This window comes from Neofelis nebulosa, chromosome 16 (genome assembly GCF_028018385.1).
Source record: "Neofelis nebulosa isolate mNeoNeb1 chromosome 16, mNeoNeb1.pri, whole genome shotgun sequence".
NCBI lineage: Eukaryota > Metazoa > Chordata > Mammalia > Carnivora > Felidae > Neofelis > Neofelis nebulosa.
This window is the reverse complement of record NC_080797.1, coordinates 40,258,613-40,279,963: the sequence shown is the minus strand read 5'-3', so window position 1 is coordinate 40,279,963 and position 21,351 is coordinate 40,258,613. Positions and strand designations below refer to the sequence as shown.

The 21,351-nt window shown below is 61.5% G+C and overlaps 1 protein-coding gene across 1 annotated transcript; it reads left to right on the top strand.

The window, feature by feature from the left end:
- Window positions 1-4,477: 4,477 nt before the first annotated feature.
- On the top strand, window positions 4,478-20,087 carry PPP1R9B (protein phosphatase 1 regulatory subunit 9B). Its single transcript, XM_058705021.1, has 10 exons — window positions 4,478-6,381; window positions 10,151-10,283; window positions 11,571-11,691; window positions 13,605-13,709; window positions 15,015-15,150; window positions 15,776-15,928; window positions 16,052-16,105; window positions 17,583-17,812; window positions 18,197-18,293; window positions 18,481-20,087. Exons 1-10 carry the CDS (start codon window positions 4,999-5,001, stop codon window positions 18,532-18,534), a joined length of 2,466 nt encoding a protein of 821 aa, XP_058561004.1. The 5' UTR covers window positions 4,478-4,998; the 3' UTR covers window positions 18,535-20,087.
- Window positions 20,088-21,351: the final 1,264 nt, after the last annotated feature.

The following is a 21,351-nucleotide window of genomic DNA, read 5'->3' as shown; positions in this document are numbered from 1 at the left end:
TTCCCCTTTCTCTGCTTTCTCTGTCTCCCTCTCTCTCGCTCTCTCAAAAATAAGTGGACATTACAAAAATTAATTTAAAAAAATACAGCTTAGAAGGAAACAAGAGGCTGGAAGCTTCATAAAGACCCGCACGGCTGGGGCGCCTGGGTGGCTCAGTCGGTTAAGCGGCCGACTTCAGCTCAGGTCATGATCTCTCGGTCCGTGAGTTCGAGCCCCATGTCGGGCTCTGTGCTGACAGCTCAGAGCCTGGAGCCTGTTTCAGATTCTGTGTCTCCCTCTCTCTGACCCTCCCCTGTTTGCTCTGTCTCTCCCTGTCTCAAAAATAAATAAAATGTTAAAAAAAAAAAAAAAAAAGACCCACACGGAGATGCCAACGTGGACGCCCAATTTTGGCCACACCTGCTCACACATGTGCACACACCTCCATACATGTTCAGATGTACATGCAGGCAACAACAGGAGACTTACCAAGCTCCTACTCTGTGCCAGGAGCTGTTCTAAATGCATAAAGCACTCACAGAACTCATTTAATCGTTCACACTCTGAGGTTGCTATGTTTTCTCCAGTTTACAGATAAAGAAATTTGCTAAAATCCCTTAACTGGCAAGTGGCAGGTTGGGAACAAAGACAGTCTGGCTTCAGAGCCCCTGTTCTGCCTGGCTCCACAGAGAGTGGGGGAGCCCCAGGGTCCCCTGTGCTCAGGAGACTCACTCAGACATACAAATTGAGCTTTCTGAGGAAATTAGGCTTAGGGAGGGAAAATGACTAACCCCGGGTCACCCAGCAAGTGCACGAAGCTATGATTCAGTTCAGACCTTTTGAACCACAGCCTAGTCTTTCCTTTAAAACCGGGTAAGTCACTTCCCTCTGCCTGTGTCTCAGTCCTTCTCACTCCCCTGGGAAGCGGTCAACCAAGGGCCACTAAAGCCCCCCCCTCCCCCCCCCCCCCCAGCAGCACCGACATCCTGGATTTATGTTATGTGAGAACACACACGCCTTTCCCAGCATCTTCCTATCTGCTGAAGCCCCTGGCAGAGGACAAATGAACGGGAGTGATTGGGGCGGGGACTACTGGCTCCCCACAAAATGGTTGAAGGGCAGGGTCTAGGTCGGCCTCTGCTCAGATGACTGTGGCCACAGAAACACAACGTTCACAGGCTGAGTCTCAAGGCCCCAGGGCTGGGAAGAGAAGTCAGCCTTGGCGCCCAGCCCAGGCCTGAGCCCAGGGCACTGAGGGCTTGGGACTTATCACAGATCTCCTTGCCTTCATCACCCGTGACACCTGGTGTTTAAAACTGGCCAGCCTCGAGGAACGGTCTCAGGGGGCCCTCATCAGATCTGGGGCTAGGTGGAAAATGGGGAGGGGCTCTCTGAGAAGGGTCAAGGGCAGATGATCTCTCCCTGTAGAAGCCCCCAGCCTTTTGATCAAGAACCCGGAAAGGCATCTCCTTCCCCACATACCCTACTTTCTGTGTGCCAGCTACTTTATTCTGTTTATCTTCTCAGAGCAGAGACACCGAGTGACTTTCCCAAGGTCACACAGCTAGCAAGTGAAAGAGCCCCGATTTGGTCTCTGACAGCCTAGCTCCTGGGTCAACTTTGGGAACCGCCTCACCCTCTCTTCCAGCGCAAGGTGAAGAAGGAACTTCCATTTATAAACATTTTTTTGGTAATGTTTATTTATTTTTGAGGGGGGGGGGCAGAGGCAGAGAGTGGGAGACACAGACAACGAAGCAGGCTCCAGGCTCTGAGGTGTCAGCACAGAGCCCGACGTGGGGCTCGAGCTCATGAACCAGCGAGATCATGACTTGAGCCGAACTTCCACTTAAAGACCACCAGACAACTTGGCCATCAAGGCCTTCTCCACACAGGACTACAGAAAGAATGATTAAATTACCGTGGGGTGTGGGGTGCTGATCCGAAGGAGAGGTGAGGATTCACGGTGACAGGATGGAAATTAGGTTTAAATCTTTCCATTTGGATGGTAACCCTTCCAAAAGTACCCTCACTGCAGGGGGGATTACTGCTCCAGACAGGCAGGGAGGGGGATGGAAGAGATTACACCCCATTCCCCACCCGTCTAGCCTAATCTCACAGGCCAGCCGGCTTGGTGCCTGACCCCAGGGAAGGAGTGATGGTAAAGCATTTACTGCTCCTTAAAAGCTTCTTCGGGAATTCTGGCTGGGGGTGTCGCTGAGCTAACCAGGAGCCCATGAAATAATAATCCCGCTCATTAGCCTCAGCCTTCCAAGCTCTGGGCTGACTCCACCCTCCTGCATCCCAAAGCACTTAAAAGGGTTTCACCCTTGGAAGTCTCAGGACAGGGAGATCCAAGCACCTGGGTAATCCAGTTTGCCCCCCATGCTGCTGCTGCTGGAGGTGTTGGGGGTCCCAGGGTCACTGGTCCTGACTGCTGGTTCTCAGCTCCTCCTCCCACCCTTAGAAGCCAACTTCCCCACCTGGCCAGAAGCGTGGGCCCAGACCCCTTGGGCTGGGACCAGTTAAGATGACTCACCAAAGGGTGTGGGAGATTCTGGGCAGAACACCCAGGGGCCTGCGCCCTCCTCCAGTCCACACAAGAGTTTCTGGGGACACTGTCCAAACTTCCATCCCCTCAGCTAGGTGAGATTTCTGTCTCACCCAACTTCTACAGAGGGGTCGGGGGACCTTCGAGGGGAGGCGGGATTCCAGCTCCAGACTGGAACTTGGAAACCCAAGTCCCAAAGCTTGTTCTTTAAAGAGGTCTTCTAAAAAGGGCTAGGAGGGAGGGGAGATTGAGGATGGTTTCTTCAGCCTGTCCCATCCCAAAGTGTAAAATTGCCGGCGGGGGGGGGGGGGGCAGGGGAGGGGGGGGGGAAAGGGCAGAAAGCAACCCCGGGCAGCTGGGCAAAGGAGGCAGGTGTCACTGGAAAGCCTGAGGTCTGGGTTCATTTCCGGTTCCTGCTTGGAGCCCAAATCTTCCCTCTCCCTTAGCCTCAGGATCCAGTCCTGTGGTTCCTGGCCCCTCCCTGTCCCAATATTCAGGATTCCCAGGCAGCTTCCCACACCCCATCCCCCATGCTCCTTTGCACGTGTTAACCGGCTTATATCCCCGCAAAACCCACACACACCCCTACAGTGGAGGGGTGGGAGGATCCCCTACAACAGCCCTTCTAGGCGAGCTGGAGAGAGAGTGGGAGATTGGGAAGAAGAGGAAGAGGATGGAAAAGAAGAGGGCGGGGGAGGAGGCAGAGACCGCAGGAAGGCCTTAGATGCAGGAAGCAGCTGGGAGTGGGGGGAGGCTTTGTGCCTGAGTCGTTCCCTGGGTCCTAGGGTCCACACTGTTCAGCATTTTCTGGGATCTGTGGAGTGAGGCAGCGCATCTGGACCTGTCATGGTCTATGGGGTGGACATTTACTCCCAGCGCTGGCAGCTGGGGATGCGTAGAGGGCAACCCAGGCTCCTTGTTGTATATGTGGGATTGGGGAGAGCATCAGAACAACTTTCTGGGTTGCCGGGACAGGGGGTGTGCAGATCACTACCATTTTTCTCCCTGCCTCCCTAACACACACTTGCACACAGTGGCCAGGATCCTTTAGATCAGAGACCCAAGCTAGACCTCTCACTGCTGAAACTTTGGCCCCAGGCCTCCAGAATTCCTCCTCCCAAACTCCTTCTTGTTTGAGAGGCAAGAGTGCCCTAGCAGGGGCTTGAAGACACGGATTCCGCCCCCTCTCTTGCAGCCTGGGTGCTGGGCAGGCTGACACCCCTTTCAGACTTCCAAAGGGCAAAGGCCAGCTTTGGGCTGCCACCTGGGCCATGAGGACCATTTCCTTTCTCCTTTCCTCCTCCACCACAAAGCCAGCAACACTGGACCCAGCTTTCACACCTGAGAGAGCACAAACGGTTCTACACGAGAATTTGTGAAAATGCAGATTCCTGCGCCGGCCTCTGAGATTCTGTTTCACAAAGTTTGGAGGAGGGCCCAGAAATCTGAATTAAAAAAAAAGAAAAAATTTAAGTGCCCATAGATTTTGACGCTGATGGTCTTGAACCATACTGGGGAACTCCAAGGACCATGAAGGATCCTTTGCCCCGCCCCACTAACCTCCCCTCACGTTTGGAATGGAGAGGGGACCGCACAGAGACCACTGGGGCTGGATTGCCTCCCCGCACCCAATATTTGGTGGGGGTGTGCTTCTGAGGGTCGTGATAAGCCGCAGGCAGAGGTTGGGATGGAAGGGCCGGAGAGGACAGGCCGGGAACTGGGGTCAGCGTCAGGCGGTCGGCGAGGGACCGGCAGGGGAGGGGATACGTTCGGGAGGAGGGGAAGGGGAGGGCTCACAGACTCCGGCCCCGGAAATCCGATCCCTTTAGGACCCAGAGGTGCCAGTCCCCCAGCGGCGGCGGCGAGAAGGGCAGCCGCTCGGTCTCGGGCAGCCGCCGCTCGGGCAGAGCCAGAGAAAGACCGAGGCTCGGGGCGCGGGGGGGAGGGAGGGAGGGAGGGTGGCGCGGCGGCGGAGCGGCCCGGGCCGGCCGAGCAGCCATGGGCGCCGGGGTGCCGGGCCCCCCGAGAGCCGAGGCCCCCGGCCGGGGTGGGGGACGCCCGGGCTGCCAGCCCCGCTGACACCGCCTCGGACGATGTGAGCCGGCGCCTCCGCCGCTGCTTCGCGGGCAGGGCGCGCGGTCCCACCGGCCCCGGCCGCCGCTTTTCTAATTTGGGTGGGGGCGACCGTAGCAGGCCGCTCTCTCGGGCTTTGAAAGAGGGGCTGGCTGTCTGTGGCAGCTGGATTGGGGGAGGCGACCCACACAGGGCGCTCGGAGATTTTTTTTTTTCCTTTTTTTTTTTCTTCAAGCGGGGTTAACTGTTTTTGGCAGCTTGGTTTGGGGGGAGCCTAAAAAAGGCCTTCCGGGGTTTCTTTTCTCGGGGGGGAGGGGGGCGGTGGTCCCGACTTGGCCAGCCGCCTGTTGGAGGGGGGGAGCGGGAAGCGAGGGGATGCGCCCCCGTCTCCCCCCACCATGATGAAGACGGAGCCGCGGGGGCCCGGGGGTCCCCTCCGGAGCGCCTCCCCGCACCGCAGCGCCTACGAGGCGGGCATCCAGGCGCTGAAGCCGCCGGACGCGCCCGGGCCCGACGAGGCACCCAAGGCGGCCCACCACAAGAAATATGGCTCCAACGTCCACCGCATCAAAAGTATGTTCCTGCAGATGGGCACGACGGCGGGGCCGCCGGGCGAGGCGGGCGGCGGCGCGGGCCCCACCGAGGCCCCGCGGGCGCCCGAGCGCGGCGTGCGCCTGTCGCTGCCGCGGGCCAGCAGCCTGAACGAGAACGTGGACCACAGCGCCCTGCTCAAGCTGGGCACCAGCGTGTCGGAGCGCGTGAGCCGCTTCGACTCCAAGCCCGCGCCCTCGGCGCAGCCCGCGCCGCCGCCGCACCCGCCGTCCCGGCTGCAGGAGACGCGGAAGCTGTTCGAACGGAGCGTCCCGGCGGCCGCGGGCGGCGACAAGGAGGCCGTGGCGCGGCGGCTGCTGAGGCAGGAGCGCGCCGGCCTGCAGGACCGGAAGCTGGACGTCGTGGTGCGCTTCAACGGCAGCACCGAGGCGCTGGACAAGCTGGACGCCGACGCCGTGTCGCCGACGGTCAGCCAGCTCAGCGCCGTTTTCGAGAAGGCCGACTCGAGGACCGGCCTCCACCGTGGGCCCGGGCTCCCCAGGGCCGCGGCCGCCGGGGTTCCCCAGGTCAACTCGAAGCTGGTCAGTAAGCGGTCCCGGGTGTTCCAGCAGCCGCCGCCGCCGCCGCCGCCCGCCCCGTCGGGGGATGCACCGGCCGAGAAGGAACGCGGCCCTGGAGGGCAGCAGCCTCCGCAGCACCGAGTGGCCCCTGCCCGGCCGCCCCCCAAGCCCCGGGAGGTGCGCAAGATTAAGCCCGTGGAGGTGGAGGAGAGCGGGGAGTCGGAGGCCGAGGCGGCGCCCGGGGAGGTGATTCAGGCGGAGGTGACGGTCCACGCGGCCCTGGAGAATGGCAGCACCTTGGCAACCACAGCCAGCCCCGCGCCCGAGGAGCAGAAGAAGGCCCAGGCGGCCCCGGAGGAGGCCGCGGCGACCGTGGCTGCGCCTGAAAGAGGGGTGGGCAACGGCCGGGCCCCGGACGTGGCCCCCGAGGAGGCGGATGAGTCCAAGAAGGAGGACTTCTCGGAGGCAGACTTGGTGGACGTGAGCGCCTACAGTGGGCTGGGGGAGGACTCTGGGGGCAGTGCCCTGGAGGAGGACGACGAAGAAGACGAGGAGGATGGGGAGCCCCCTTACGAGCCCGAGTCGGGGTGCGTGGAGATCCCGGGGCTCTCGGAAGAAGAGGACCCGGCCCCGAGCCGGAAGATCCATTTCAGCACGGCGCCCATCCAAGTAAGTGAGCCCCCCTCCCGCCCCCGCGCCGCCCCTGCCACGTGCACGCCGTCGCCCCCGCCTCGCCAAGCCGGGTTTGGCAGGCTGAGTCAGCCCCTGCCACCCAGCCCCCTTCCCAGAAGTTACCACCCTGAGGGGGGCGTGGGGGAGTTCCAGCTGTTTGTCAGAGGGGCACGATTTTCAGGCCTGAGACAGGGCGGCCTGCCCCGACCTGCCCTCAGGTTCCTCTGCCTGCTACCTCGCCCAGGCTCCGCCGCACCCGCATCCTGGGACACCTGCTTTCCCTTCCTCTCCCAGACACGCTTCCTCCGGAGGCTGCCTGAGGCTGGGACTTGGGTGGTGGGGAGGTGTGCGTCTGTGTGTGTGTCCTCAGGAGACCCTCCCCACATCGGTCCTTACTCCACTCTGGGCGGGAGAGGTGGGGGGAGCTTAGAAACGCCCCCCCCCCACTTTTCCCCTATAGAGGAGGGAGGAGCCAAGAACTTCCTAAAACGAAGGTGTAGGGGACCGCAGCCCTTCATCCTGTCTGTAGCCCCCACCCCAAGTTTGCAGAAGTGAAAGAGGGAAGCAGGTCTATGAGGGTGAGCTGGGCCGGGCCCATGTGACTGGGGGTGGGGGAAAGGCCTGGCGCTGGGGCCCTGTTTCCTGGGGTCGGTGCTGGGCCATCTGGGGAGGTGGAGGTGTTGGGCTCCACAGGGAGCAGGCACCTTGCCTGGCCCATGAGGGGGCTGGGCCTTGGACTGGGCACGAAGAGAGGGGGTGGGGCTGGGAAAGCCCCCAGGATGCCTGGCAGCTGCCCACATGCCTTTGCTCTTGGCTGCTCAGTAGGACAGACTCTCATGGCCTTGGCAAACTCCCAGTGCTCTTGCCACATTCTTTGGGTGCCCTAAAAGAGGGATGGGAGCTGCCCCTTTTGGGGGGTCTCAGTCCACCCCCCCACTTCCCCACCATCGCTCTTGGTGATTGGTTTGTGGCTTGTGCCAGTGCCCTGAGCTCCTCAGAACAGTGCTGACGGGGTCTGGGTAGGGGGACATCCCTGGGAAGAATTAAGAGTCCCAGGTCACCACCCCCCACTTCCTGCCACCCTCCAATCTTGGCTAGCACATCCAGTCTAGATGGCCCTTTCTCACCACCCCAGGCTCAGCTGTGCCCAGCACCAGGTCTGCTGCAGGGGGGTGTCCGGGCCCCTGGACTCTCGTAGGCCTGGACCCTGCCTTTACCCCTCCCCTGCCAAACCCTCATCTGTTTGCTTGAAGTTTCCCTAACTGCTCTTGGACACGAAGCTGCCCAGGTTCCCTCCCACCCCTCCTAACGATGGCTGCCCCTCTCCCACCTCCCCGCTCCCACCCCAGCGGAGGCCTGAAAGGTGCCACTCCAGCCACGCCATCCCTCCCCCATCTGGGGCTGCGACCTTACGTGTCCTTTCCCAGCCCTCCCCCTCCTGAGGGCGACAGGATCCTGGATGGTCTGGAAGGAAGATTATGGTGTTTCTTGGGACCCGAGGAGGAGGTGGGGACCACGGAGGGAGTCAGGACCCTCCCATCCCCAACCAGTTCTCTGAGTGGCCTGATCCCTTCAGAGGTGGAGTTTGGTTTTTCAGTCCTGGGCCTCTGACTGTCTATATTTGACACCTTACCCTGATTTTTGGGTAAAAAATAGCGCATGATTTGGAGCAGTGTTTCCCGACTCCCTGGTGACCGTCGCTCGCAGGAGTGTGGGAGCCAGTGGTCTGTGGTGCTGCCTTGGTATGTGTGACTTTTGACCTTGCTGGGGATTTCCTCCTCCCCACCCTGGGCAGTGGGTCCCTGTTTTTCCCCTTTCCCTGCCCCCACTCTGCATTGACACTGATTGGAGGGTCTTGTGTCCTACCGATGACCCGGTTGTTGCCTCTACGGAGGCTTCTGCTGAGGACAGAGAGCCCGATTCCACATGCTCAGTTGGGGGCGGGGGACTGGGCCTTCTGATAGGCTCGGCACATCTTGGTGGGCAATGTGAGAGGGGGCCTGGGGCCTGGGGTGAGGGTCAAGGGACTCGTGCAAAAGTGGGCCAAAGCCGATTTGCGAGGCCCCGGGGGCATGAGTGCAACGGGGACAAAGTCACAGGTGACCCACCTGCCAGGGCCCACCGGGTGGAGTCTCATCCTGCCCGGCCACTGGCCAACCCGAGTGACCTTAGCGGCAGACCTGGCATCTTATTCTATCTGCAGACTGGGTGGCCCCTCCCTCCAGGGGGCTTGGAGGCCAGCGGCCAGATGTCAGGGGGCCACTGCACAATTGACGATGAGCTTTAAGGGCCTGAGCTCGAGTTTCTCTGATGCAGCGAAATCGAGGGGAGCGAGTTAAGTGACCACATAGGCCCCTCCCAGCTGCACTTCTAATCCTATGAAACCCCACCGTGGGAGCGAGGCTCCGGTGGGGAGTGGAGGATGACACCGAGCGAGCCCGAACAAAGGCTGGGACACAAGTCTACTGCCCGCCAGGGTGCCCCTGGGCCTGCTCCTGGAGGAGAGAGGGCCCCGGCAGGGGCCTCGGGGGACACGGTGCTCCACTCCAGCTGCTCAGGCCTCAGGCCCAGCCGTCGGATAGAGCTGCTCCCACCCTTCCTCGCCCCCGCTTAGCTCCAAGTGGTGCCAACCTGTCGCTGCAGGCAACGAAGCATGAACGCGTCATGGTACCCCAAATGGTGCTCATTAACCTCCCACTGGGGGTACCCCCGCCTGGACCCAGGATTAGGCACTCCCACAGAGCCCCTGCCCTAGCTTCTCTGTTCTCTGGGGGAGGGTCGGAATTCTCCTTCTCACAGAGAGCCACGGGAAGGAGACAGCAGAGGGTACAGGGGCCGACAAGGTAGGGCTGGCCTTGGGGCCTCCCTGCAGGCTGGGCTCACTGTGGACCACGTCAGAGAGGCTGCTGCCTGCCCGGGCTCCTTGCTGTCACCAGGACCCCGAGCCTCTGGCCTGGGCCTCCTAGTGCACTGGGGATAAGGGGCACGCCTCAGAGCTGCTTCTCTGGAGGGAAACTGAGGCCTGGCCATGCAGGCAAGGCCACGTGGGCCTGGCGTTCTTCCCCTCACCCTCCCTACCTCCCGTCACCTGAGGGGCACCTCAAGTAGAGTGCTGCCCTTTCTCCATGGGGCTGGGGTGATCCTGCCTGCTTCCGTCCCCCCACCCCAGCCTCAACTTCCAAGTTCAGGTCAGCTGGGGCCTGGGGTCCTGGGTGCCTCTCTGTCCCATTCTCTCCTCCTCCCTCCCCTCTCCCTGCGTCTCACACCCGCTCCCCCCTCTCTCCCCATCTGGCATCCTCCCGGATCTTCTCCATTCTTACTCCCCTCCTCCGCTTCCCCTCTGCTCCTGCTCAGCCTGTTCTTTCGACTCTCCCGGACTCTCCCGCCGCCGTCTGTGTCTGCCCCTGTCTGGCTCTCTGGGTCCTCCTGTGTCTCTTTCTGCCCCAGTCTGTTGGTCTGCCTCTGACCTGGACACCCGGCTTCCTGAGTCTGACGGTTTCTCCAGGGTTGCCCTTCCTTTCCTTCCACAGCAGCCATGCTCATGCCCAGCTGGGGCTGCAGGAGAGAGTGACGGTGTGGATGGGGCGACGACATCCCTTTGTCTCTCGCCCCGTGGACTGAAGCGCTAGCAGGCCCTTCCCTCCGAGCTGGGGTCATCTTGGGGCTGGGGGAGGCCTGGAGCAGGCCAACGGGTGGCCTCAGCCGGCCCTGGCGGCCTCTCCGCACCAGCTCTGCCCTTGCCCTCTGACGAGCGGCCCCTCTGCAGGTGTTCAGTACCTACTCCAACGAGGACTACGACCGGCGCAACGAGGACGTGGATCCCATGGCCGCCTCCGCTGAGTACGAGCTAGAGAAGCGGGTAGAGAGGCTGGAGCTGTTCCCTGTGGAGCTGGAGAAGGGTGAGACACGGCCGCGGGGTGGGGGTGGGGGGTGTCTCCTCTGGCGCCAGCTCTGCCCTGGGCCCTGGCGTGGGGTGGGGGGGGTGCTTCCTTGGGGACTTTGGTGTCTACCCTGCCTGGGCCCCTGCCAGCACCCCCAGCCACACGGACTCCATTGCGGCCAGAGCTCCCACCACCGACCCTGTCCTGCCCCACTCTGTGCTCACTCAGCCCAGCTGCCAGGTCCCCGGGGGGCGCCGGGGGCTGGGCTCTGGGCTCTGTGTGGGCCTCGCGCTGGTGGGAAGCCAGCACTGATGGGACACTCCCAGCCAACTGTGTCCTCACAGGCTGTCATGGGTGCTGGGCAGGGATGGGAGGGGCCGCCGTAACAGCATGTAGACTCAGGTCAGTGGGGTCCCCGAGGAAGGAATGCTTGCATTGAGTTCTGAAGGTGGAGGTGGTGGTGGTGGGGGGGTGGTGGGTGGAACTCAGGAGAGATTGCGGGAAAGAGAAAAGAGAGACTCGGCTAGATTTTGATCACGAGGGCAAGGGGGGGTATGTGGGGCCTCGTAGACCACGTGGAGGACAGGTGGTCCCCGTGGATGGACCGGGAAACCGTGGCAGGGCATGGGAAAGGTATTTTAGAAAGACCACCGCAGGCTGTGCTGTGGGGAGAAGGGTCATAAGTGGATGGGGAGAGACCACAGTGGTGTGGACCAGACGATGGCTGTGTGGGAAGTGGGTGCACTGGAGAGATCCTTGCGAGGCAGAATCTGTAGGATCTGGAGGCTATTTGGCCCGGGCTGAGGCCATGATGGGGGAGGGAGGAATCCAGGTGACTCCCAGGCCCCAGGAGGGAGTGGCAGACGGGAAGAGCCTGTTTGTGGGGGAAGATAAGAGTTTGGATGTCAGAGGCCCGTGAGACAGGAGGGGGGGGGCAGCTGCGCCCATCCCTCTGCACCCCTCATCTGCGTGCAGAGTCGTCTCTGGCCCACCCCCCGGGCCACCCTCGGCCTGCCCTGCTGCCCAGTGGTTCTTGGGGGTGGAGAGCACAGAGCAGGGAGTGACCCACGAACCTCCTGGTTGGCTTGACAAAGAGAGGGGAGAGAACGGTGTCCCTTCCCCAGTTGCGGACATCCCCTGAGTGCGGGGCCTGCTGCTCGAGGTCGGGCTGTGCCCTGGGGTGAGGTTGGAGATTGGGGTGGGGGGGACATCTCTCTCTCTCTGTCCCCCTGCAAGCCCTGGCTGGAACGCCTCACCCCACCCCCACCTCCCAACACCAGCCTCTCACGACTTTTTGCTCCACAGACTCTGAGGGCCTGGGCATCAGCATCATCGGTATGGGGGCCGGGGCGGACATGGGCCTGGAGAAGCTGGGCATCTTCGTGAAGACCGTGACCGAGGGTGGTGCAGCCCATCGGGACGGCAGGTACCGCCTCCCCCTCCCCCACTGGCTGCCAGCCGCGGGGCGGGCCACTGTCTGTGTGGGGCTCAGGTATTCCTGGAGCCTTACCGTGCTCGGTGCTGGTCCAGGGGGTACAGCGCCGAACACAACTGATGGGACCCCTGCCCTCAAGGCACTTACATTCTTTGGAGGGGGGCTGCACGGAGGCATCGCACGTCCCGGCTTTCGGTGTGTGTTGGGCTGCGGTAGGGAGAGCACAGGCGTGGAGGTTGTGTTCCTGGCGGAGACCTCTGAGCTTTTTGATTTTCACTTAGCAAATACCGAGTCTCTGGCTCTGTGGGCGGGGCTGGAGCCAGCCCTGGGGAGTCAGTGATGAGGGCCTTGCCCTCAAGAAGCATGTGGTATGTTGAGGCAGACAGGCATCCAAGTGGACGCACAGAAACCACGGGAAAAGTAGCACAGGGGTGCCACGAAGGCATCAAAAGGAGGACTTGTTCTCTCTGGCTCGCAGGGAAGGCTTCCTGGAGGAAGTGACGTTGGAGCTGAGACCTGAAGGATGAGCAGGAGTTAGCCAGGCTGAGGGAGTAGAATGTGCGGCAGGTTCCAGGAAGGGGACTGAAAGCAGGCGGGTGTGGCGGGAGCATAGCAAGCAAGGGGGATCCAGGTGCGTGGTGTGGCTAGAAAGATTGGTGGGCCGTGCCTGGAGGGGAGACGCTCCTTGTGTGCGTGCGTGTGCATGTGTGCGCATGGGTGCTCTGCTTGGCGTCTGAGGCTGGAGGGGTCAGAAGGTTCAGGGAGGGCCTCCTCGAGCCCCAGGCAGCCCAGTGACCCCACTGTGGGCCCCTCCACTGTGTGTGTGTATCGCAGGGGGGAAGTGGGACGGGCTTTAGGGTGTCCCCGGGGTTGTCGGAAGTTGGAGGTTGATAATCAGGGGTGCCTTGTGGTGGTACCTCCCAACCTGGACCCCCTCGGTGTGACAGAGGTGAATGGGTGTCCCTGTGAGGGCCAGGTGACTTGGGGTCATGTTGCTGGAGCTTGGGTTGCCTCATTCAGGGTGCTGCTGCCTGCTGTGGCCCTGGGGGCTCAGGGGGGCAGACAAAAGGAAGGTGACGGCCTCCGCCCTTTCCCTTACCCCCTCATTTGAATTTCCAGAGCCTTCCCTGGTGGTGGTGATGTGGGAAGTGTGCGCCCATGTTGAGAGTGTGGCCACACCTGGGGCGTGCGGGGGTGAGCTCTTCACAATAGGCCATTTCCTCCATTTCCGCATAGGAGGCCGGGGAGAAGGCCTGGAGCTTGCAGGGAGGTGGGAGTGGAGGAAGGAGGTGGCCAAGGGTCCCGCCAGTCCCTTCGTCCCCCTCGGCAGGCTGGGCCGGACACCCCCGTCTCTCTCCTTGTGCCGAGAAGCAGGGCCCCTCGTGCCACACCGAGAACATGGTGGCGGCTGTGTCCCCGTATGAGGGTGCCGTGAGCCTACGGGCCAGCACGTGAGCGCCACAGTTTGCTCCGCTACGTGGGTCCCGGGCATTTGGGAGCCACTCGGCAGACCCGGGTCTGTAGACGTGCACTTAGAAGCGGACCGTGTGTCGCCTGTGCTTCGGGCCCCCGCCGGCGTCCATGGTGGTAATGAACTCTGGATGCTCTACACCCGCTCTGTCGGGTGTGACGGAGGAGGGACAGGGGTGTGATTGTCGCAGGACGTGTGCCTGCCACCACTCCTGGTCCTGCGTGCCCGTGTCTGCTTTGCCTGCCCGGGTCTCCCTGCCCGCTGGTGAGTCTGGGGCGATACGGGATGCTCTGGCCTCATGCGTTTTATCCAAGTAGACAAAGTACCAGGGCCCAGCGGGGACTGAGCCTCGAGTTTCGGATGGGAGGGGGACCGCCTCTACCTCAGCTCCGGTTCCCCGGTGACCCCCGCTGACCAGTGTGGCCTCCCCCAGGATCCAAGTGAATGATCTCCTTGTGGAGGTGGATGGCACGAGTCTGGTGGGAGTGACCCAGAGCTTTGCAGCCTCCGTGCTCCGGAACACCAAGGGTCGAGTGCGGTAAGAGCCCGGAGCAGGGGGGGCTGGGTGGGGGTGGGGTGGGAGCGGACAGGAGGTTTGGCCCTCATCCCGGCACTCAGCCCACCTGGCCGTACCCAGGTAAGGTCTGGGCAGCCCCCCTTATTTTTTTTTTTTTGAATTAAAGTTTATTTTTATTTATTTTGAGAGCGAGAGAGCAAGCGGGGGAGGGACAGAGAGAAAGAATCCCAAGCAGGCTCTGCCCTGTCCGTGCAGAGCCCGACGTAGGGCTCGAACTCACGGACCCTGAGATCGTGACCTGAGCCGACTCCAAGAGTCAGATGATTAACCGACCGACCGAGCCACTGGGCGGCTCACCACACAGAGGAGCTTTCATGGCCTCCCTCCCCGGAGGAATTGCTGCTACGCCTGCCGTCCTCTCCCAAGCCCCTGAGTACTGCTGGCCACCCGCACAGGCTTCAAGGCCCATGGCCCGCTGCACCTCCAAACTGGCCTCTTGGACTTACTCTTCCCCTGCTTGTCCGTGACTAACTCACCAAAGAACCAAGATGTGCAGGGAGAATGCCATCCAAATTGGGAGTCTCCCCCACCGGGCACCTACCGCATCCTTCTCTCTCACCCACTGTGTAATCCTGGCCGACTCTCCTCCCCGGGCCTGTCGGTGAAGGGAGCTGGGCTAGGAGCTCCTTACGTCCCTCTCTGGCATAACATTCGGGGACCACTCCCTGCCCCCTCCAAGAGGGGCACTGCCCCCAGGAAAGGGTGGTGGACAGAAACAGGATGTGGGTGGCCACCGAGAGGAGGGGCTGGTGCCTGGAAGTTCCACTACTTCCTCTCCATCCCAATCTCCACTCACCATCGTCCCGCCCCTTCCTGAAGCTTGAAGCTTGGGGGCTTGGAGCTCACACAAGGCACACCCCCACAGCCCCAGGGCAGGGGAGTGGGGAAGCCGGCTGCTAGGATGGGTCAGGGCCCCGATTTCCCACCCCCCCCCCCCCCCCCCCCGGGGTGGAGGAAAAGCGCCCTGCCCAGGCGGCTTCTGAACTCCTGTCCCCTGCAGCCCAGCAGGGGGTTTGGCTGACATCACCCCTCCCCCAAAACTGGCCGCGAGGGTTAGCGGGCCTTCTGCCTCTCTGGGGAAGGAAACCCAAGAAGGGCCCCCAGCTCCCCCATTCATTATTAACACTCCACTGGCCTCTGGACTCAACCCTCTCATTTCACCTCCCTTGGGAGGGTCGGGGGGCGGAGGTGGTGCGCCAGCGGGGAGGATGGTGGCATCGCCCAGTCGAAGACAGAGGCAAAGGCATGACGCTAGTGCCCCTGCAGATTTATGATTGGCCGGGAGCGGCCAGGCGAGCAGAGTGAGGTGGCCCAGCTAATTCAGCAGACCCTGGAACAGGAGCGATGGCAGCGGGAGATGATGGAGCAGAGATACGCCCAGTACGGGGAGGACGACGAGGAGGTAGGGACTGCCGGCCCGGCCGGTGGCATCATCGCCCCCTGGTGGCTGGATGGAGCATTACAACCATCCTCTGTCCCTGCTTTCCCAGGCCTTGTGAAGAAGGCGGGCGCACACCAGTCCCTATCCTGGGGGAGTCCCCAGACTGAGGGAGGACATGCAGACCCTTCCTTCAAAGAACACTTAGTCTTCTGTAAGGGGTCACACTTTCTGTCTTCAGAGACCCTTCCTGCTCCTACAAGGAAAACACAGTTCCCTCAAAGAGTCCCTACTCTGAGGGGAAGGCGTACATAGCCTCTACCCTCAGGGGACCTAATCTAAGGAAGGAGAAGGGGCTCCAGACCTCAGGGGACCCGTGGCGTGAAGGGAAAAGCACAGGCTGTTTCTTCAGGGGTCCCAGTCTTACAGGGGAACTACCTGGGCCTTCAGGGGACTCCCCAGGCTGCTGGGGGCAGACGCAAACCACGCCCACTGGCGTAGCCCCAGTCTGATGGGGGAGGCATGAACCACACCCCCGGGTAGCCCCCCAGTCTGACTTGGGCAGACCGTTGCCAGTCTAAGCCCCGCTCATCAGAGCTGAGGGAGGCCGGGGTGGACAGGGTGTGCAGTCGCCTCTCTCCCTTCGCAGACAGGAGAATATGCCACCGACGAGGATGAGGAGCTGAGCCCCACGTTCCCAGGGGGCGAGATGGCCATCGAGGTGTTCGAGCTGGCGGAAAACGAGGACGCCTTGTCCCCCGTGGACATGGAGCCCGAGAAGCTGGTGCACAAGTTCAAGGAGGTGGGAAGAGGCGGGGGGGGGGGCGGTCCCTGGGCTGGTGGCGGGCAAAGGCAGGCCATTATCCCTCCCAACAGCACGGCCAACTCCAGCCGGAGCTGAGCGTCTGCCTCTCTGCCCCCACAGCTCCAGATCAAGCACGCTGTGACTGAGGCAGAGATCCAGCAGCTAAAAAGGAAGGTAAGAGCATGGCAGGGGGAGTGGGGTCACTCACCGAGATCTCTAGGGACGCCCACTCGGTGTGGACATCGAGACACTGGACTCGGGCTTCACGTGACCGTATACGCAGGTGCGTCAGCCTGCATAGGTACGCCCTCGGCATCTGTCCGCCGAGACACAGAGGCACGACCCTCCCTCGGGAAGAGGGTCACAGGACGCGTGCATTCTCGCAGAGGGGCTGATGTTGGAGGCTGGCAAGCCAATTAGAGGCCCTGGTGGTGTCCTTGGGGGCGTGGTGACCAGGGCTGCCCAGAGTGCCGGCAGAGGATATGGATAGGAAGGACGGGTTGGGGCTGCATTTCTGAGGCGGAGATGATGGGCCACACCCCATGCAGAGCATGAAAGCAAGTCAAAGGTCTGTTCGTGCTTTCAATCTGTAAAAGCCTATAAGCCACCTTCTAAGTGCCCAGCACTGTTCCGGTCCCCGTGGTGGGCAGAAGCAAATTTGATGCTTGCCCTTGTGCACGGTGACGTCTGTGTCCTTACCAACTGACACGGGGCTCTGTAGGAGGAGAGTACAGGGGTGCCGAGCACCTAGACCAGGGGAACCTGATCCAGCCCGAGTGTGTGTGGGGGGCGGGGTGCGGGGGGCAGAGCTGTTGGAGGGAATCACAGGAGACTTCTCTGGGGAAGTGACACACTGAGCAGAGAGCCGACGAGTAAGCTAGGGGGAGATAACGGGGCAAGGGGGAGAGGAGGTGGGGGGGGGGGGCATTCTAGGCAGAGGGAACGGCACGGGCGAGGGCCCTGTGGCAAGAGGGAACGCGGCAAGTCTGAGGATCTCCAAGAAGGCCCATGCGGCTGGGGTACGGACAGCAGGTGGCGTTTGCCACCAGCAAGGCTGGAGGGGGAGGCAGGGGCTTGAGGCTGAGCGCTGGAGTGGCAGTGAGACCGCGGAAAGGAGGACTAGATTTGTGCGGGTGGGGTGACTGTGAGAAGCGGGAGACAAGGTGGCAGAGGAGCCGGGATTGTTCAGGAAGCCACTGAAGCAGGGACTGGTCAGCAGGGCCAGAGCTGTGGAGGGGACAGAGGGCAATGGCGACCCTCACCTGCCCTGCTCTTTTACACCCACCCTCTTCCTGTGGCCCTGTGAGCTTGGCAAGGCAGGAAGCAGTCCCATTTCACAGATGGGAGGCCGGAGGCTTAAGACAGAAGTTGCCTTGCCGCAGGTCATAGAGCTGGTCAGTGACTGACCTGGGCCTCTGGCCCGCGAGGCGCATGCACGGCGCAGGGGCCCTGGTTGGGGGCTCTGAGGCTGAGCTCCCGCCTCTCCCCACTCCAGGCTCTGGTTCTCAGGCTGGGCCAAGGAGAGTTACTAGTTGGGGGGCAGCGGGCTCCACACCTGCAGGCATCCTCCAGAGACTGGCCCCGGGGCCGGGATGGGGGCGCTCCTCGGCTGCCTCTGGCCCGCGCCAATCCATGGCTGCTCCTTCCTCAGCTACAGAGCCTGGAGCAGGAGAAGGGGCGGTGGCGGGTGGAGAAGGCTCAGCTGGAGCAGAGCGTGGAGGAGAACAAGGAGCGCATGGAGAAGCTGGAGGGCTACTGGGGGGAGGCCCAGAGCCTGTGCCAGGCTGTGGACGAGCACCTGCGGGAGACCCAGGCCCAGTACCAGGCCCTGGAGCGCAAGTACAGCAAGGCCAAACGCCTCATCAAAGACTACCAGCAGAAGTACGTGGCCGGGGCACTAGGAGCAGGGGGTGGGGGTGGGGGGCGGGTCCTGGCCCAGGGTGGACTGAGAGAGGCCTCTGGTGGTAGAACCTCCCCACCGCCACCTGAGTAGAGAGGCAAAGAGCACAGAAGTTGGAGGGCGCCCTGGTGAGGGTGCCTGAGCCCAGGATGACTGGCCACCGGGGCCAGCACAGGCCCCAGAAGCTTTGGAAAGACCTGGGGCCTCCCGACCTAAGAACAGGGGGAGAGAGAGAGAGAGAGAGAGAGAGAGAGAGAGAGCGCTGCTCAGGTGGGGCTAAGGACAGGGCTGAGGGCCCTGAGACTCCTTGGATGGCAGTCAGACCACACACCCTCACCCATGGGCTGCCCCCTGCTGACCCCTAGGGAGATCGAGTTCCTGAAAAAGGAGACTGCACAGCGCCGGGTTCTGGAAGAGTCAGAGCTGGCTAGGAAGGAGGAAATGGACAAGCTCCTGGACAAGGTAGGCCCAGGGGTGCGCTGGGGGAGGGGACAGCAGGTAGACCCCTCCTCTCAGGCTCCCTGTAGATCCTGGAGGGAGACAGAGAGAGTCGTGTTGCTGGCTCGGGGTCCTGCCACCACCAGGGTGGGCAGAGGGGCAGGGCCTGTGCCTGGTATCAGGCCTGACCCCTCTCCCTTTTGTTTGCCAGATCTCAGAACTGGAAGGGAACCTGCAATCACTGAGGAATTCCAACTCTACTTAACAGGAATCACTCCTTGACGGGACAATAATTAATCCCCTCCCATTGTCCTCCCTCCCCTGTCCTCAATACTTCACCCCGCCCCCTACCAGCCTGGGGACAGGTGCCCCGACTCCCCCACCCTCCGCCCCACCTCCCCCAGCTTCAGGGACCAGAGGGCCTGGGCAGACAGAGGTGGCTGGAAGAACGGCCTCCTGCTCGCCTGCGGGGCTGAGGCACGGAGGCCCAGGGATGCCGAGGGTTTGGCCTGGGTGGTGGATGGACACAAGGACCTGCAGACCATACTGCCAGACTTTACAACCTCCAGCCTTTGTCTCTGGACTGGAATGGGGCTGGGGGCTCTCCCAGCATCTCACCACCTGGAGGCTGCTCCCTGCCCACGGGGCTCCTACGTGGCCCCTGGGCCTCTTGACTTGAGAGTCTACCTTCTTGGCCCCTTTCCCCATCCCCCATCATTGTGCTGTCTCTGTTGCATTCTGACCCTCCTGCTGGGAGGGGTTGCCTCCACGCCTCCTCCTCCCATCCTGGTCCCTCCTCCCAGGAGGGACAGAGTCCACCCTGGAGCCTGGAGGCTGGGACTGGGCCTGCACTGATTTCTCATGCATCCTTCGGGAAAAGGGGAGAGTCCAGGACACCTGGTCCCCAGCTCCCCCTTCCCTGGGGCAGCAGCCCTCAATTTTTCCTTGTGCCTCCCGACCCCCAGGTGCCAAATAGCCATAACCTCCTCCTGGAACTGTTCTGTGGCCTCTCTGGGCTCCGAGTGTCCTGGCCGAGCCTGGGAATACCGGGGAGGAGAGGTCAGTTTAGGGAGCCTGGCTGCAGCTTAGGCAAGGCAAACATTTCCCACCCACCCACCAGAGAGCCAGGCCCTGCCCTGCCCAGGGCCACACCTGGAAGCCTTGTACTAACATCGCAAATTCCGCCTCGCTCCACCCATGCCCACAGTTTTCCAATGTTTTGACCGGAGGGCAAAATTTTACTACTACTCGTCTTTTTGGAGACCAGGGCTGCCCTGCTGGCAGCCTGCTTTCTAAGTGAAATCCACTCCGTTTCCCCACTCTAACCCCAAATTGGGGATTGGACCAAGGTGGGTGAGACCCACCCCCACCCCCGCCCCCAGGTCCCCTCCCCTTTTCAGGATCCACCTCTCATTCTGCCTCTTCCTCATGCCCCTGCCCCAGACTGGATTTTTGTTCATTTTTTAAAAACAGACAACCCCCGTCACATCCGTTTGGGCTTCTCGACCCCTGTAAATAGACCACGCCATCGATCAGTATTTCTCGCCCCCCACCCCCCACCCCTTGCCCCCAGACGTGCCCCTACCCCCTGAAAGAGCTGGCTGTCTCAGTGCCCAGACCTACGCACTTCTCCTTCGCCCCGGCAGATGGAGTGGGCGGGGCCGCGGGGCGCTTCCGGTTTCTCCAACCGGCACCGCCCCCGCCCCGCCCCCCCGCAGGACTGCGTCTCTGTATATAATATATATATGTATGTATTGTTCCCGGTTTTGTACGGACCATGCCCTCTGTCAAGTCGCCCCCATAAAAGCAGCCCCCAGAGCCTCGCTGACTGGTATCTTGTTTCGTGGGGGAGGGACAGGGTTGTCGGTCTGTGCCCCGTGGTCCCCTCCTACCCGTGCTGCCTCTGACCGTGAGGCTCCTTCTACAGAGATCCCATATATTCCCGCTTCCAGCAAATTCCTTGTCACCATTTCCTCCATCAGCACCCATACACTTTTACCCACTTCTCCTGGTCAGGCCTGGGGTTTCCAGAGAGTTCCTTAGGCCTATCGCATTTCCTCTTTTTAGGAGCCTTCTGTGTTCAGAGAATGGGTTAGATGTGATATGGTCAGGCGAGGTGCAGGTCCCTCCCCTGAGAAGTCTAACCTGCTGGGGTACCCAGTCCCTACTCTCACAAGGCACCTTACCTGAGGTACCTGAAGGATCAAAGGTTTCCTAGAGGTGGGAGGGGACATGGCAGAGCAGTTTTGTCCCCCCGGGTGCTAGAAAATTTAAGTCGTTCTAGCCCCCAGCTCTGTGCCAACGTGTCTGATTGCTATAGAATGGGTCTGGCAGTCCAGATACCAGGGTTCTAGGATGAGATTTGGTGACGTCCCAGAGAGTGGAGAGAGCAGGGGGGAGTAGGGCCAAGGCTGGGGTAGTCCCCAACACCAGCCTTAGCCTTGCTATGGGCGCTGGTGCGTGTGTATGTGAGAGAACAGAAGCACGAGGCACTTGTGCTCAGTGGCCTGGCCCCCAAAGGGATTCTCATGTTCCCCTTTGCCTGAAGGAATGAAGTCCCAACATCAGGGCCCTTTAAGGTCACTTTGATGGGTCCCTGACAACACCCAAGATGACTGATCTCTACCAGAACCCCTGGTGGCAGTCAGCACCTGAGGCAGGCACTCCCTTGTGGAGGGTTTTGTCACACAAGTCTCATGTCAAGCCAAATTCTGGCTTCCCACTCCTTCCTCTCAAAAATCCTAGTTCTACACTTCAGGACCATAGAGCACCCATCCAGCCTGCCACCCACCTGGAGGGTACTTAGAAACCTGGGGATGGTGACCATGCCTCTCAAGTCATCTTCTCCAGGTGGATCATCCTTGGAGGATCCTTAGAATACTTCCGGGAAGAAAGATCCAGGTGCCCAAATCCCAAGACCAGAGACCACCAGACCACAAGGCCACAGGTCATGGCTCCAGAGATAGAGGTCACTGAGGCCCTGCTCAGGGAACCTAGCCAAGAAATCCCAAGAAGTGAAGTGGCCGGACCAACATGGGTGGGAAGGCAGACATGGGGTTGTGACACCTTCTGCTGGTCTGAC

Bases quoted from the DNA above. Each gene is read 5' to 3' on its own strand.
- PPP1R9B (XM_058705021.1), top strand. From the start codon at position 4,999: ATGATGAAGACGGAGCCGCGGGGGCCCGGGGGTCCCCTCCGGAGCGCC. The intron at 10,284-11,570 runs GTGAGACACGGC...TTTGCTCCACAG, and splicing joins CCCTGTGGAGCTGGAGAAGG to ACTCTGAGGGCCTGGGCATC. The intron at 15,151-15,775 runs GTAGGGACTGCC...CTCCCTTCGCAG, and splicing joins ACGGGGAGGACGACGAGGAG to ACAGGAGAATATGCCACCGA.